The following is a 17,802-nucleotide window of genomic DNA, read 5'->3' on the forward strand; positions in this document are numbered from 1 at the left end:
TTCCAATTTTATTTTTAAAATATATCTAACATGCAATTCATTGACTTAAAAAAAAAAATTCATTTCTATAACATAAATATCTTTTTCTCAATGAATAAATAGATAGACACAATAAAGAAGATGATTGAATTGGGCTAGGACTTTAAAAAAAGTGGTTTCAACTTTCGGATAATCTGGGTCCAGTTTGCTTGAAACCTCTGGGCCAGTTTTATAGGCTCATGTCAACTTAAATCCGGGACTAACTCAATTTATCGGCAATTAACAATTGAGTTCTCCTGAATTTAAGTTAATGCTAATCTATAAAACTGGGACCTGAACTTGCTTTTAATCGGAATGTAAAATGATCTTTCAATTTATTGAGACCACTCACAAAATTAGCTAGAACATCTAGCACCGTTTCAGAGATCCGAACAAAGTCTGTGTCTGGAGTTTACTAAATCATTTCACTAATATTTGACTTAAAGAGCAAAATCCAAACTCAGATCTGACTCCTTTTTCATAGTTGATGGTTAAATTTGATTCCATGTTAGTCAAAATTACGGTAATTCCTAATATAACTATCTCTAGAGTTTTAAGTATCGAATGCAGGCATATGTGCTGATAAGTTCTGTGACTCCAGTATCAGTTGGGAGTCATAAAGATCTTCGCTATCATCGATGAATTTTCTAGACGGCTTTTTCTCCGGAGTTTTTGAGGAAAATGGCGGCACCGATACAAATCAACTCCAGCAACACTAAACCAATCGCCACTCCTATCACCCACGTGCTGTATTTGCTGACGTATGACGTGATCAATGAGATGCAACTCTGCAATTAGTTAGATAATATTTATATAACTATTTATACAAAAATACATTACAATCATTAATCAAATTCATCTGTCGAATAGATCTTCATTGAATCGCTAGTTGGCAGTTTGATGATGTCATAGGAGGATTTATGGAGGTAGCCAGGTTTTTCGAACGGAGATTTGACGATGTCACCATACCGGGGGACTTCAATCTTTTAAGGAAGCCCTGAAAGGGTTTATATGGGTAATCTCGTGATTTCATAGCAATTTCATGGGGTATTTATGGAGGCTACTCATATTGGGGGATTTAAGGAGCAATTTAATGATATCACAGGAGGGGCGGTGGTGAAGCTTAGTCGGAGAGGTGGTTCAAGGAATTTTGACGATGTTATTAGAGACAAATGGCAGCGATCTTTGCTCAATGGGAATCAGAAAAACATCATATACTCACGGTTTGGTAGTACGAGTTAGAAGTGGTCGGGTATTCAGGACAGCTCGAGTTGACAGGGTTAGGGTAGCTAGGCGGCACGCTGGCTTTGTTTGAAAGGAAACAACACGATTCGGGAACTTGTTTCGATCCGCGGTTCCAGTTGGTGGCGTTCTGTAGATCGGTGTACGAGTCAACCCCGCAACATTCCAACTAGAAAAAACGATTACAATTTGCATAAATCATTGAGATCATTAAGCGTGTAAACATGTAATTCGATTGTCAATTTTAGTGCCTTTTCTCATTTTGTCAACGAACAAAAAGTTAGTGCATTTCATTGGGAGTGTACGGTCTGATTATCTCCTCAGTGCTGAGGTGACCTAATTGTTTGGACAACAAAGTGTCCTTTTAGGATGTGACAAGTTCTTCGAAACTAGCTTCTGGATCCGCCTTGCATTCATCTTTTTATAGACGTGTTTAAGGTACAATTTGATGACGTCATGGAGGCATTTTGTCAGAAAGGTCTATTGATGTATTGAGGTATTTGATGGAGGCAGCGATCCTTTCTGCCCCGGAAGGGATCATATGACAATATGGCTGTGATCTATAAACTTACTTGAATTTGGAGAGTTTCGACGAAAAGCGACGCGGCGTTTCCACTCCAGCTACCGGTGTAGTCGGTAACGATGACGGCCTTCAGTTTGGTTTTAATCGCCGGGATGGCGTCTTGCGAATAGATGCCAGCCAAGATACCAGCGGCTATTTGTAAAATGACAACCAGTGCAACGAGAATAGCGTACTGCAAGGGAAAGAGAATAATTCAGTAAAATTATGATTAGTTAGACGACCTCCTTCTCATTCGCAATGATTTCAATGGTTCGGTAATATCATGAATGAAATACTTTATCGGTAAAGATAAGTCAGAATTCCATTGCAAAATGAATGTCAATAAACACATTGTGACTAGTTGCTCAGTACCCAGTTCCACAGTTGTGAGTTAGATTTAACTCTGAGTTAAAGTTAGTTCATTTTCAATGAGTTAACTCAGAGTAAAATCTTAATTCGGAACTGTGAAACTGGACCCAGATCGTTTAGATTCAAGACCAGTTAAGGATCATCCATTCTCAGTTTTATAGCCTAATAGCTTGATTGAGGCCAGTTTTATGATTTAGGGCCAGTTTGACCTTATTCAAACACGATGCAACTGGGCCCAGTCAAGTCGAAAAACTTCATGGCTGCGAGACCTATTGAATGGCCCATAGAATTGGATCTAAACGTCAAGGGTGCTCATTTAGTTTTTTCTTTATAACGTAAATCTTTTACTTCAAATAGTAATAGACAGTCGTTTTTCTATGGAAAGCAAAATGGCTGCGAGATTATTGAAAATTCGAATATTACGATTGATATCTAAATTATTGAAATCTTGATTGAACTTACGATGGACAGGCAGAGTTTGTTTTCGCGGTAAGCGCCGCAGCATCCGAAGAATCCGAACACGAATATGAAAGCTCCGACTGCGATCAACACGTATATGGAACTAGCCAATAGACTGATAATACTGTCATTTCCGGTGACTGGTATCATGTTGATCACCGTGGATACTATAGTTGAGTCGAAATACATAGCTATTCCCAAACCCAGCAGAGCGCCACCTACCAGCTGAAATGGAAAACATAAGAAGTCGAAATTTATGCAAATGTATGCAACCACATGCAAATCGTGAAAATATCTTACATGGCGCAGTTTAATAGTAACGAGTATGATTTAAACGGGGCGAAACTTATTCAACTTCCAGATATCTTAATCTGACTACTATATAGTCAGATTTTTAGAACTGTGGGACTGGGTCCAGTCATTATATCTTAGACACAAAAATAGCTGCCTCATTAAATCCCGATTTGACGTCGTCTGTTGGTCTCTATAGAATTTGGCTCTAAATCGAACAATCTGTGATTATTAGGGTAGTGATGCAATTAGGAAAAGGAGTCTCGTGAATGGTTCGAATATCGTTTGACAATTCGATGACGTCACAGGGGGATTCGACGATAGCGACCATGTTTGTTGTAACGATAATCGATACTTACGAAGAACACGAGGTTAAACGCGCACAGGAAGTACTTCGCAAAAGTTGCCGTACACATTTTGATTCTGAAAAGAAAAACAAACCGTTGAAACCGTTACTTTTGAATTTAAACAGTGTGTATAAATCTGATTATTTGGAGAAAAAAAATATTAATTTTTCTTTTGTCAACTGATAAAGAAAATAAGATAATTGTTCGTATCATTGTCGTAAGTACCTAAAAAGCCAACTGAACTTCAATGCTTTAAACTAACTAAACTGCAGTGCCTAAAACCAACTAAACTAGATTCTCTAAAACTAATTTAACTTCACTACCATAAACCAACTTAAACTTTCGTCCCCAAAACCAACTAAACCTTAATACTTTAATTAAACTAACTGCCTAACTGATAACTTACTTGTTAAGTTGGTTCAGAAAATTAACAGGATTTGTCTCTAAACCCTTATAGTTTACTAATTGATTTCATAGAATGATTATAGTGCGTTGTGTGCGTATGCTTGTTGTGACCGCGCTTGTCGTTGATATGACAACCGTCACACCCTGACCAGGCTGGCGCAATGCCCCGTCGTCAAAACAGGTCGCAAATATATTTACTCAAATTATTGCCCGAAGATCCAAACACATTCTTGTTTTAACCCCTTAAACTAATATTCTCCCGTGCGTAAGTGCTTAGACCCTTACAAATCAATTCCTTAAATAAACTTTTACTAGCAATTTGAGACGATAAAACTGTTCGGTTCTATTATCTAAATGTATTATTATTATCATTGTTGTCGTTGATTTCTGTCTTTGTTTTGTTCCATTAACAAAACACCAAACCGTTAATTTTTAACGCATTCTTTAAGACGTTGCACTAAAGCACCTTGGCCCATTCAGTTAACTGTTAATTCGAACCGAATTTGTTCTAGATATAGAATATTTCTAGAAATAAAATCTATCAATTAATGAACGTCGAAGTAAAATGAATATTAGAAATAATCATGATTTTTCAATATCGAATATTTGATTATTCAAATACTTCATAACATAAATACTTCAAACTCACTATATCTGTGTTATGACGATAAATCTCTGAAAAATCCCACAATAACGAAAGAATATTAAGTCTGAAAATGTTTCTTTGGTTATTCTTTGACTATTAGAATATACCGTAGTCGAAACGTCGAATAAACTATTACTTTTTGGAAACATTTTCGGACTTGATATTTTGTTTCATTATCATTGCTGGATTCCCTAAAGATCATCAATTATTGTACTGAAATTGCTCAATCATTTTACTGAAAATGTTTACATTGTACGGAATGCTTGTACTAGATGATTTATAAAAGAATTCTAAGTGTAAGTTTTGACGACAAGGTCGAATTTATATCAAAGACAAAATGTATTATTTTTATATGGTTTTCATATTATTCTTTTAGTTCCTGGTATTTTAGAATATATAATTGATGAAAAATACTAAATTCCTACCTTAGTTTCTCCTTATAATTGCAATAAATTCCGGGTCAGTCCTGACACTACTATCCTGTTTGTTTCAGGATTTTGATCTGTCCACTGTCAGCACCGGCGTATTAAAGGTGTAATATACGCAGGCCTAAACGTAATTGAGCAGTTGTTTTGAGCAGTACCTGCCAACTCACTACTGCTAGAACCACTGGCCCGAAACTTTGTTTTGGAGACTCGCCATCAACAAACCGCTCGGACAATAGCAGTAGCCCGGTTTACTGTCACTAGTGACGTCAATAATTACGACCCCACCCGAGCAATTTATTAATTAATTTCGGCAGAGAGTCATCTATGCATGAGCACAACTCGTTCAACGCAAATTGGCACAACCATCAACAGACGAACTTATTTATATAATATTCGTTACAGTCTTTGATATCATGCCCAGGAAATCACCTAACCTTACTCATGCACTGGCCACTAACGCCATCGAGTACTTACACCTTATTACCAACTGTAAAATTCATCAAACTAATTGATTTTTATCTGCGTATTATGTACATCGCTTCATACGTGTTATGTTAACACTGAAGTCAAAATGAACAAATTCCAAATACTAGAAATTAAATGCCCTTTTATCCGAAACACCCGCACAAAATTCTTAAAACCGTTTTTCCGAACTAGAACAAGCGCGCACAAATTTACCCAACTAATAAAATAAAGAAAAACAGCTTGACACAACTTACCGAATTTATCGAAGCCGCTTCCAAACTTCTTTAAGTCCTTTTGTATACGTCGCTGTATAATGCGTTTGTATGTGTATGCGCATCTATGTATGCTAAATATTTGTTAATTTGTAAATCGCTTCATTTGTTTTAACTTCTATAATCTCCGTTTTCGTTTTTGCGCTCTAACTCTAAGCAACTGTATTTTCGTCGAGCAATAAAACATATTCTATTCTGTACACGGAAACCGCGTTTTTCGCGGCTTACGCGTGAATGCTACTACTTAACTTACAAATATCGTAAAGACTCTTGTACCGCGTTAGACGGTATATTTGAATGTATTGTTCGCGCAAGGGTTCTTCAAGAAAAATAATAGATCAAAACAATTTCACCAAAATAAAAGTTGTTGAAATGAAACGTTCTGAATTCAGTTCTGAGGAAAAACTCGAATTCAATGAAATTATTTGATTGACTGAAACATCCAACCAATTTCTGGCGCCCACTCTAAAACCAAGTTTCAGCGAACAGATTGACTTAATTTCTTTCCCTCAAGTGGAATCGATTTAGGAGTTAATTTCCTCTGATATTTCGAAATAGATCTCAATATTCTATTGTCATTGGCAAAGATTGAGATTAATGCAAAAAGTCATAATGAAAAAATCATTAGAATGCAACTAATTCGCAAATTACTTTGACGTCATATAAAGGTTTATGGATGTAGCTTTCTTTGCAGGTAGTAAAGGCTTTCTATAAGATATGGGGGCATCCTCTCTAGCAGCACCTTTCACGATTAATGTAATCAATTACAAGTCTAGTTTTAGTTTTGGGGTAAACGTACTCACTAAATTCGAACGAAAAATATATTACTGAGTACGACCCCAGGACCCTTCCGAGTCATCGAGATAAATAAAATTAATTTTCGGTGAGAAAAAAACTCGATTTAGGAAATAATCGTTTTCATTTCCGACCGATGCTTTCGTTCGCGGCGGCTCTTCGAAATTATCGCGCCGTTGTTTCCGCGGGTTGTTAATGTAAATTCGTTGTCGTTTGGCGCTAAATCGGCTTAAATATCTTCCCCAACCGTTCGGAATCGGCTCACCGGTCGGGTAGGCGATATTTACGCAGCCTGAAACCGAAGATCCCCGGCGACATCGCGCGGTGTGTGCTCTGCGCAGCTGGAGAAGCAGAATACCCGGATTATTCACGCCCGTTCACCGAGATTAGGCGAGATTAGACGAGAATTGCCGAGACTCGCTGTTTGTTCAACGGATTTCAACTATTACCGCGGTTGCTGTTGGTGGTAAGCGTCATTTGAATAGCGCGCACCTGCAGCAATATGGTAATTAGACCCGACGCGTTCTGATTGGTCGATCGGATCGTTACGGACCAAATATGGCAGAGGTAAACGGCCGCATCTTCATCTGAGTTGCAGACGAATATCTGGAATTTACGCCGGACGTTTTCAATCATGTTTTCGGGAACTGTAGGTAAAACCGGGGGAGGTAAGTGACATTCAACTTCGATTTAAAACCGCAAATTTATTCCGGATCATCAAACCATTAGACGTTTTGAAGAAAAAGTAATTTAATCAATGAAAGAATACTATAAATACTATATATCATTCACAGAATCTATTACAATTTCAGTATCGGCATAAAAAGTTAAAAAGGTATTGGAAGGTATCATCACGTAACTACTAATATACACTTTATGAGTGGTTATCTGGTATATTCTCAGTTTTAAGTAAATAAGTAAAAATCCGCACCGTTACCCACCATCCTTGGTAAAAGCTAGATTTTTGAACATACGGTATAGCTATCATTATTATTTTAATTTCGTTTCTCTAATGACGATGTTCGGTTAAAACCTTGAGACGTTAGAATACACTTATACCGCCTATCATCAACTATGGGTTTCCACTTGATATATACTTTATTTGTGAAGAAATGGAATATTCTTAATTTGTCAGCCTTAACACTTTAATTGCGGACGTTTAATTCGCCATTTTTCATAGATAATGACGCAATAACCTTTACAATAATAAGACAGTGATCTTTTGCCTATATAAGGAGTGGTTTGATGATGTCATAGGAAGATTCGAAGCACCAATCGGGACTGTTTCGATCTTAAAACAGGGATTGACCTCGTTATATATTTGATCGGCGGATCTTGTTTGACTTTTTTTTTATTAGGTTCCCTTCCAAACCCACAACACCTGCCGGGAGCGAAACAGGGGGTTCGATCTTGAAATCGGAAATTGAAGTACAGATATGGTTGTGTGACCAGCAGTCCAGTTTACAAAATATTTTTTTTTTAATCGAAGTAAATAATTGGGACTTTCGGTCTGGATTGTTTTAGATTAGGGGCTGTACCGAAATAATGTCATAGGGGGTTAAATGAGAGTAATGCTTCCTCGAATCGTCTATAAGTACCTACTTAACCTTTCTAAATCTAAGTATTTATTGCGTTTATCTTATATTTTCAGTATGGGGAATTTTCTCTGATGTAACTTGCGTTCACTCGACATTTCCGTACACTATACCATTCCCAGTATTCCCATCCAACTCCTTGGCCCAACCGTGTCGACCCCCAGCCCCAGACCACCCCCACTATCGCTTACCAGGGTACATTCCCGCTATTGCTAGACCCCCGCCGACCAACGTGCGACCTTCACCTTGGTTTGGTAATCTGCTTCCGCCACTCGGCGTCACCACCAGCGCCGAACGAAAGTTATCGATAACCCAATCATCAACGAAAAACGCAGACGCCATTTTGGGGCAAGGTAAGCAAAGGATTTCTTGCTTACAGTTTTAAGTTTTCGATCTAAACACTCATCTGAAATTCAAATATCGTTGAATTTTACAATCGGGATAAGTTCTGCCAACATTTACTGAATTATCCGAATTTCCAGAAAAACACCGATTTAACTTCGCCCGATTGGCCGAATCGTGCACCGCGTCACACACGGACAGCCAATCGGCGAGCCACCCGGCCGTGGTGACGAGTCACGTGATCAACTATATGACTTCCGTTTGTCACGAGCGATTGAAATTCATATTTCCAGGCGGCGCTATCCGCCCGAACGGTGACGTCACGACCAAACAGCGCAGCCGATCGAGGTGCAGGTCAGACGACTATCTTATTTGAGTAGGCCTTATGAGCAAATATTTATAATCCAATAAACATTTCTTAACGAAGTTTATGGTAGCAGCAACTTTTCAGGGCCTTCACTTCACCATCGAATTAAGATCCCATCCAGATTTACCGATACGTTTTTCGTGATTATTTTCAGCAGAACTAAAAAGGAGTTCATTTGTAAATATTGCGGTCGTCACTTTACCAAATCTTACAATTTGTTGATACACGAACGAACTCACACCGACGAGCGACCGTATACGTGTGATATCTGCGGGAAAGCGTTCAGACGACAGGATCACCTAAGAGATCACCGGTTAGTCGCTTTAGTTAATAGACTAAAATATCGCAAAAAAGTAAAAATGAACATTAGACATATTTCCGTCCATAGGCATATCATGTTACACATTATGATATCAATGGAAAGTATCGTATCGTTTTACAATTCACACCAAAAATGTTGCTCATATTCAGAGCAAATCTTCGTTCAACTATCTATAAATTCATTTTCAAGAAATAAAGATGGAATAATCTTAAATGATAGCTTAAACAATTAGCTATAAATGGTAGCATAAACAATAAACAATAAACGGTATAGCTATTAATTCTTTCATATTAGATTTCTATCACTTACTTTTAAGAGTTTGAAGATTGACCTATCTTAAGTTAGATTTTGCTGAATACCTCCTTTTCCACAGTGTGCCTAGTTTATATCTAATTAGACCTAACTAAAACAGACCCTTCAGTAAGTAATAGTAAGATTTGGTTCTGCGGTCAAAGTAATTAGGGTCAACTAATCTCAGTTATTCTAATTCAAGAAACATTTCAAAAGATTCAAAACTCGAGTAAAATCCTGATCGATTGTGTTACTTGATGGGTTCGGATTATTTCAGTATCCATCTCGTTACAGGTACATACACTCTAAGGAGAAGCCGTTTCGATGCGGCCACTGCGGGAAAGGTTTTTGTCAATCGAGAACTTTGGCCGTTCACAAAACTTTACACACGCAACAGACAGCTTTACCGCAGCAAAGGTAGAGTGGATTTTGCAACGAACATCGAGCCCTCAGATTCTAGAAATTTATCAAATGTTTTGTGTACAAATATATGAAATATTCGAAAATGTCGACTGTAAGACATTTACTGAAAATCGCTCTCAATCCGTAAAGCCTTTTTAGATCTTCAACTTATCAACGTTTCAATAAAACAGAAAAGAAAAGAAAAAACATTTTATGAAGCTAAATTTCTCCTGAAAACACACAGTAAAAGTAAATTGAATAACTGACTCAAGATGATGTCTGATTTTTTTTCATATATCCTTTTTTAAGGTTCGGTGGTTTCAGCAATCGTCAACACAACATCGCCGAGACTGGACAGAAAAGTGTAGAAACGATGTGCAACGGTTCAAGTAACCACGTTTTAGTGAAATCCTGATAGACCTACACGGCTTGGAGAAAAATTTCATCTATTCGAAACCGAAATATCCTAGTGTTGATTTTTCAAAAGAACAGCGCCAGTGATAAACTGGGTCTCTCTTGATTTGATTCTACAGCATGTATACCGATTCAAATTAGTTAATTTTCGTAATCGTAACTTGCAATTGTTGATGTAGGTCCTGAATTCAAGTTACCTCAAAGAGTTTAGATAAGTTCATTTTCATGTATTTCAACTGAAACGGACTCGAATCTTTCTCGTTTTATCAATGTGGGATTCTCTGTCGTCACAACACGGACAGAGTGTTTCATCAATGGTTAATATTGAAATCAATTTTTTTATTAGAAGCATTTATTTCCAAGTCATTGAGTACAAATAAAACCTAGAATATTTAAATTCATACTGTCTTGCCACAGTATTTTGACCCGTGAGGGATATTTTTAGAAAGGACGGTATAATGCTATTGGACGATAATGGATCGGTCACTGGCAGGCGAGTGTGCGCTGGACTGTTACACGTTCTAATATGATTGTGTTTCGTTCCGAATGTCGTCATGGCGATACTTAACGGACTTTGACGACGATATAAAATCAGGACTTCAATTAAACAGCAACGCGCGAACCGACGATCACGTTTCAATTCGACCAAAGACGCTGAAAAGATGGCTATCTACGTACTATCTAGAAAAGACGGCTGCCTTTTAAGAATCCCCTTTGACATAATCAAATCTACCCCTACGAACACTTCCAATCAAGATCTACATATATCTTACTATGGCTTTTAGAAATGATGGCTGCTCCATAATCCCCCTATGACATCACCAAATCACCTTTTAGACACTTTCAGACAAGATGGCTACCTCCATATACCCCATATGACGTCATCGATTCACCCCGACACGTTTCCAGAAAATATGAAAGCCTTCAGAAATCGCACCACATGACATCGTCAATATATTCACTTTTGGACATTATGTTAAAAAAGACGTCGGCCTCCATCATATCGCTCTGTGACATCATCAAATCACTAGATACGGCAATATTAGCCACCAGTTACGGAAAACAAAAGCCATTTCTGGTTGGTTTTTCATATCCCCCTATGACATCATCAAATCGCTAAATACGGCAATTTTAGCCGCCAGTTACGGAAAACAAAAGCTCTACTGGCATTACTGGTTGTAAATACTCATTAATGATACACAATAGGCATCGCACAGATAACGATACTCTGTATTCACTATTATAAACAATGGCAGATCTGCGTTGATACAGTTGATTGCTATAATGCGTTATATCAACGGTGAAGATATAATATATTAGTGCCGTGTCAAGGCAACCAGAAAATCTGCGCCACAACACGTGAGTCTCAACGAAACAGGTCACCGATGTCGTTTCAGCGGGTTTGTAATTACGAGTTAACACTTTACGTCAGCCGTCCCTTATCGCGATCGTAAACACGGAATTTGAGGATTTTTCCAGTCCGGGTTTTGTGGCATATTAGAAAAATCCGAACCAGAAAATAACTCGTGCAGCTGGATTTAACTCAGAGGGATTTTTTTTCCGGGAGAGGATTTTTTTTTCAACATTTGATTTAGTTATCGTCGAACGACCCAAGCCGAGGGAGTTTTTAGTGTAGAAATGTTGGAGGTAGACATAGACGTGGTAAGTCAGAAGAAAAAACTTCTTTGTAGTAATTAACAGAAATCTTGAGTTTAAGACGATGCTGTTTTGTTAAAGGCATTTCTAAAACTGGGACCCAGTTCCACAGTTGCTATTAGACTGAAATATATTCAAAATCAGTTAATTTATTGTTACTTAAGCTAGATTCAGCCCACGCAATTCTAGTACCATAGATAAATATTTTAGAAACAATTCAAAACTATTATTTCATTTTAAAGAAATCGCGTAATTATCAAAATTATCAATGTTATGACGACAAAGAAAGCGACAAAATTATCAGAGCATAATGAAACAAAATTTATCAACGTCATGAAGGTTACTGTTTAGTAGAAAAACATGTTTTCAAAATTTTCTTCAATTTCTTGACATTAATTCAGTAATTTTTCCACTGTATAGTATATCGTATAGAATACAAGGCCACGGTGTTTCGCTTATTTCCTTAAATGAATTAAGCTGCTAGACTGGATTAACTATAGGGGATTTAAGAAGAATTAACGCGTATGTCGATTTTATAACCGTGTCATTAAGATAGAGCGCTTGTCGAGACGCGCTTCACGGGTCCGGAGTTTATTCGGCAGTTGAAAAGTTCACAGTTTAAAATCATTGCCCATACCGTTACAAGTTCATTAAATGATTTAAAATCAACCAGGCATACCTTATCTTCAAAGTCCACTTAATTTTCTAAACCTCAATTTTCATTTATGGAATATACGTATGATTCAGCAACCTCTGTGGCGCCCCCAGCCGACGATTTCAAGAATTTCAATGAATACCTTCATTAGGGATTCACGCATTTTAAATAACTATATATTTCTTGAATGATCGTAATTACAGGAAATGTGATGATGTCATAGGGGGTTTGTGAGGAGGCCATAGTTTGTGGAAGGATCTAATAAGGTCTTATTTAATGACGTCATACGTAGAAGGCTTTATAGTGTCAGCCATTTTTCGGATGTTTTCTTACGCGAGAACGTCAATTGGAAAAATGAAGTATCTGTTTTCATAACGCCTCCTGTACAAAAGGTTCTGAAACGGGTTTTTTACGGTTCAGTGAACTAACAGTAGTATCTACACCGGGGCTAAACGAGTTTTGTTGGCAGTACTGTGAGCGGTATAATAGGTCTCAGCACACCAGGACTTGACTATTAAAACCTGATTAATCAACTCAGTATACTGGAAATTACGTGTGAGAACAAAAAACCATTAAATCCTAGCGGAATGCATTATTGTATTGAGCATTGCAGGAAATCAATTGAGCGAAACGTTATTTAACGGCAAAATTCTTCGACATAAAAAAACGAAATAAAACAACTTGAAGATAGGAGGCCGCTGTGGTTGAGAATGTTTTCAGCGCATTATTTTCTAAATGCTATTGTTTTAAGATTTCTAGATCTTCGCAGATATTAGCAGCAACTGTGGGATTTTTCCTCAGTTTTGGAAAACCTTGGTTCTTTGCTCCTAATTTCAATGAAAATATTTTCTCTAAGTATAGGGCCTATACTGCTATACATACGGTTGGGAGAGACTTTGGAAGGGACTCAAAGGGTTCAGTAAAGTGTAAGTTTAACGAAACCATAGGTATTTCAGACATTGGGTTCAAACCCTGTACATTACCGCGTAGTGTCCCCGGGCAACTTATCCTCAGGAGTAAATGGGTAGCTGGTTTGATTAGACGACTCCTGACTGAGCACCTAGCAGCTGCTCGGATGTTACTTCTCAACAGGGAGAGATGACTGATAAATGTTTAGAGCTGGGGGTAATAATACCAATATAATGGAATGCGCCGTTGAACATAGTATCACGGTGAAGAGGGCGCTTTAGAAATCAAACCACTATTACAATCTCATATTACATCTTTCTGGAAGTGTCTTTATGATATACTTGCCTACAAAGGTGTCATAGAGATATTTATGACGGTAGCCAGTCTTTTTCTCAAAGGGTCTACGCGCTACCTAATAATCTACTGATGTCATATACTAGGTAATCACGGAGGTAGCTATCATCATTCCAGGATGAATCTACTTATTGTCAAAGGACGCTCGACTAATAGAAAATGTTGGCGTGTCTCCTTAGAAACGACCGTACCTCCCGCGTAGTAAGATCCTTTGACGACCACGCACGGGGTATTGTCAACAAACTATCCGGCATTGTGATCTAAACAATACGTTTTCATCAGTAATTCATGTAACTGCGGAAACAGCCCCAGTTTGCGGCCCTTCAATAGAAACTGTATATTACAACATGGTTATTAGTATATTAGGTAGATATCAACAAGTAAACTGTGGATTTTACGCACAGCTAGGGATTTATTTAATGCAGTTGAGTCCGAGGCCAGGTAAACAATTTTCAGGTATATATATTCGGATAGAATACTGTAGGGACTCAGTTGGGGTAAGATTCTGAGTCAGTAGACTCAGTCTCTCACTCGGTAACGTTGAGTCCGGTAAAATCCAAACCCAAGTTAGCGTCAAATACTGAATAAGAGTTTGTGAAATAATATACAGTAGACTCTGTTTCTAACTGCGATAACGTTGAGACTGGCTTAATAATCCTTCCCCGAGCTCTGTCCCTTATATTGGAGACAATACCTGGTAAATTTGAGACCGTTTAATATTCGCGGCTGCCGATAAGAATGCCAAGTAAAAGGTTTGGGAGCCGAGCACAACTTTTACGATTCAAAATCTGTGTCGGGATAAGTGATAACTAACTTAGTCAGCACTGGTTGGGTTTAGGTAACTCATTCTAGTTCAGTTGGATTATTTGGAAGCCCTTTCTTTCTCTGTCTAAATCAGAATGCACAAGGAGCTAGTCTAGAGCTGTCGTTTGGACAAGACCACGATCAAAAACAAACGGATAATGGTAATTCGGCTGCGAATACAGAAAAAAGCCAAAAAGTTGTAGATGAAAATGCTGATGATTATGAAACTAGCGACGATAAACGAGAAAAGAAGAAACCCGTTACGCCAGTTGAGAACAAGAAGCGAGATACTGCACCTGTAGCGACAGGAGGCGAAGAGGGCCGTAAAAACCAGGAAAATAACCAAGAAGAGACGATTCATCACAGATCGAAGAAAACTAAGACTGCTAAAGCTACGGGAGGCAATCAGCATCAGAAAAATAACCAAGAAGAGACAAGTGATAGGCAGAAGAAAAAGAAGACCGTTAGCGTTACGATAGGAGGCAGTGGGAACCAGGAAAATAACCAAGAAGAGAGAAGTGATAGGCAGAAGAAAAAGAAGACCCTTAGCGTTACGATAGGAGGCAGTGGAAACCAGGAAAATAACCAAGAAGAGACAAGTGATAGGCAGAAGAAAAAGAAGACCGTTAGCGTTACGATAGGAGGCAGTGGAAACCAAGAAAATAACCAAGAAAAGACAAGTGATAGGCAAAAGAAAAAGAAGACCCTTAGCGTTACGATAGGAGGCAGTGGAAACCAGGAAAATAACCAAGAAGAGAAAACTGGTAGATCGAAGAAGAAGAAGAAGACTATTAACGTTACGACAGGAGGTAGCAAGGACCATGATACAGATAAGAAGAAGGACAAAAAGACGCTAGCCATTTCGATCGGGTTCGGGAACGACAAGGACGACGCCGCGAAAGAGGGTGACGACCGCGATCAGGACGATAGCGGAAGTGAAGGAGGTGAGTTACGCGTTATTTCTCCGCCTTATCATAGCTCGCTTGCCAGGGCTGGCTCACTAACATCGTAATCCCTGCGAATTAATCTCCTGCACGACACGTAACCGCTGTATAGCGAGCAAGTTTTTACTTTTTGAAATATCCTTTTAGAGGCTTTACTTTTGAGAATAGCAGGGCTTATCTTTTGAAATATCCTTTTACGAACAGGGTTTCATTATCAGAATATCCCCTTAGGCTCAATTTTGAATTTTATATCATTTTGGAAGCGGGGCTTTAATACTTCAATCATCCCCTTAAAACGTGTGACCTACGTTTACACTAAACTTCAATTTTCGTTTAAACATATCCATTTTACGAGCTCGCTTATTTTAAATCCGCGAATGAATATGTACATAAGCGCACGCTCTACGGGCCTGTTATTCAACTCCCCATTAAAAGCGAGACCACTTTTGATTCCTCGAATAAATAAAGAAGAATGTATATAGCATATCATACGTGTATGTGCATACGTTGGCCTGCAGAAAGCGTAACCAGTTGATTCTTATCAAAGCCGTGCGTGTTTGGATAGTTCTTTCTCAATTTCTCATGGATAATTCGGAAGAAACCGAGCCGGTTTCCTCTCGTAAGTCGTACTTTCACTAGGCCACCTTTAGAATCTAACTTCAACCTGGAATTTTATAGGGAAATACTTAGTTGTTGAATGAATAGGGAATGTTTGGACGATCCCTTAACTTCGATGACTAACAATATTGAGCCAGTTGCACAATCAGGATTTGGATTTGAGACCAATCTCGGAAATAGAATATCAGCCAATTTTACGATAGTCTTTGGATGAGTCCTAACATTCTAGACCATATTTGGACTTAAATCAGGGTCCGAATGTGCAACTATAGGCCCGAACGAAACCTTAGTAAATCATTCTATCGACTTATCAACTAACATCAATTATTTTTCTCTTTCTCGCTTACCTTTTCTTCATATAGCTGGCTTTCTGTAGATGCTTGTGGAGAATTTACATGGTAACCCCTTAGAACACTCCACATTTATGGTAACATGGTAACCCGTTAGAATACAACATACCCTAAAATCGCATCATGGCAGTCGAGGGCAATTTTTCTTATAACGTTAACTGACAAAGAACGTCGGAAAATACCGATTTGAATTTGAAATTTGAAAACAAGGCGTTTCGAAGAAAGGATTCGAATCGATAGAATTCGCCTCAAATATGAGTAGAATTAGCGAAAACCTTCCCTCCCGTAGCGGTGGACCAGGTTCCGGTTGGTTATTTGCGACGCTTAATGCTAATCGCCGCTTTCTCAAGGTCGTTAAAGAGAGTCGTCGTCTTGCCTCCGAACAGACGGCTGGCCATGGCTACCAGGTCGGCGTGTTCACGAAACCCGAAGTGCTCGCTGGTCCCGCCAGCTCGATGGAGACGCCGGAGTCCGGTGATATAACCAGCGATGAGGAAGGCTCCGAAAACCAAATAGCCGATGTCGAAGTTACTATAAAAAAGACCGATTACAACCTTAACGAAATGGAAGTATTTATTGAGCCTAGCCGGCAGCCAGCATGTTCTGCCGATGCGGATATCAGATCAAATGGAGGTGAAGGTCATATGGACAACGTCTCTTTGACATCCTCTCTTTCCACAATCGCGAACACGGAAACACGTGATGAGCCGACCGGAAGTGACGACGAAGAATGGGACCTCGATAAATTGACGGCTCCACCAGAACCCGAGACATACGACGCTCAGAAAATGAAAGATGGCTCCTGGCTATTCGTGACATTATTTTCAACGCGAAAATTCCTCAAGGCCAAAGACACTGACGGACACCGAAACGACGAGAATTTCATCCACAGTAGCGATACTGAAAGCGACATGATCGAGCTTGAAAACGATTCAGACAAACCGTCATCACTATCCGGGGAAGCTCTCGCTCGTCTCGGTAATTCGTCGACCGACATTACCGTCAAGGATCGGGAATTTCCGGCGCACCCGAGGCGAGTTTCCGCCGCGTCGACGGTTTTTAGCGAGAACGAGGCCGCGTGCGTCGAGCGCGTTATGGCGGAAGCATCGGAACGGACGAACTCCGACGTGTTCGAAAACGACGATTGGGACTACACGAATTGTCTACATACCAGCCATCTCGAACCGGGCGATACAGAGCCCGAGATGATGTCGGTACGTGGAGGTGCAGTTGACGATATGAGTCCCAATGAAAGCAGGCCTGATTCAGAGAATGATAAGAAACGGATACGAAATGAGGTTGAAACAACAGACGAAACTAAGGAGATCACATCAAATGTGATGGCTTATAATGTCGAATTAGACCAAAGCGAAATCGATGAAAGGTCGATTCCGAACGAATTGAAAACGAACAATACGGATGTATTCGAACGCGATTCGAACCTCATAGAGAATTCATTATTGATGTCTTCATCACCTGA

At 39.0% G+C, this 17,802-nt stretch overlaps 2 protein-coding genes across 2 annotated transcripts in view; both read right to left on the bottom strand.

Annotated features, from left to right (window-relative positions):
• Positions 1-665: 665 nt before the first annotated feature.
• On the bottom strand, positions 666-8,236 carry LOC141910347 (tetraspanin-1-like). The gene is made up of 7 exons (XM_074801082.1): positions 8,086-8,236; positions 6,565-6,640; positions 3,301-3,364; positions 2,654-2,875; positions 1,833-2,015; positions 1,241-1,429; positions 666-806 (listed from the first exon to the last, which is right to left on the bottom strand). Exons 1-7 carry the CDS (start codon positions 8,234-8,236, stop codon positions 666-668), a joined length of 1,026 nt encoding a protein of 341 aa, XP_074657183.1.
• Positions 2,827-17,802, bottom strand: part of LOC141910059 (uncharacterized) — a 42,713-nt gene continuing 27,737 nt past the window's right edge. The window contains exons 11-12 of the mRNA XM_074800767.1: positions 3,301-3,364; positions 2,827-2,875 (exon numbers count right to left, since the gene is read on the bottom strand). The gene's annotated coding sequence lies outside the window, so the exon portion shown is untranslated. The remainder of the gene's footprint in view (positions 2,876-3,300; positions 3,365-17,802) is intronic.

Source organism: Tubulanus polymorphus, chromosome 8 (genome assembly GCF_964204645.1).
Source record: "Tubulanus polymorphus chromosome 8, tnTubPoly1.2, whole genome shotgun sequence".
NCBI classification, from domain to species: domain Eukaryota; kingdom Metazoa; phylum Nemertea; class Palaeonemertea; order Tubulaniformes; family Tubulanidae; genus Tubulanus; species Tubulanus polymorphus.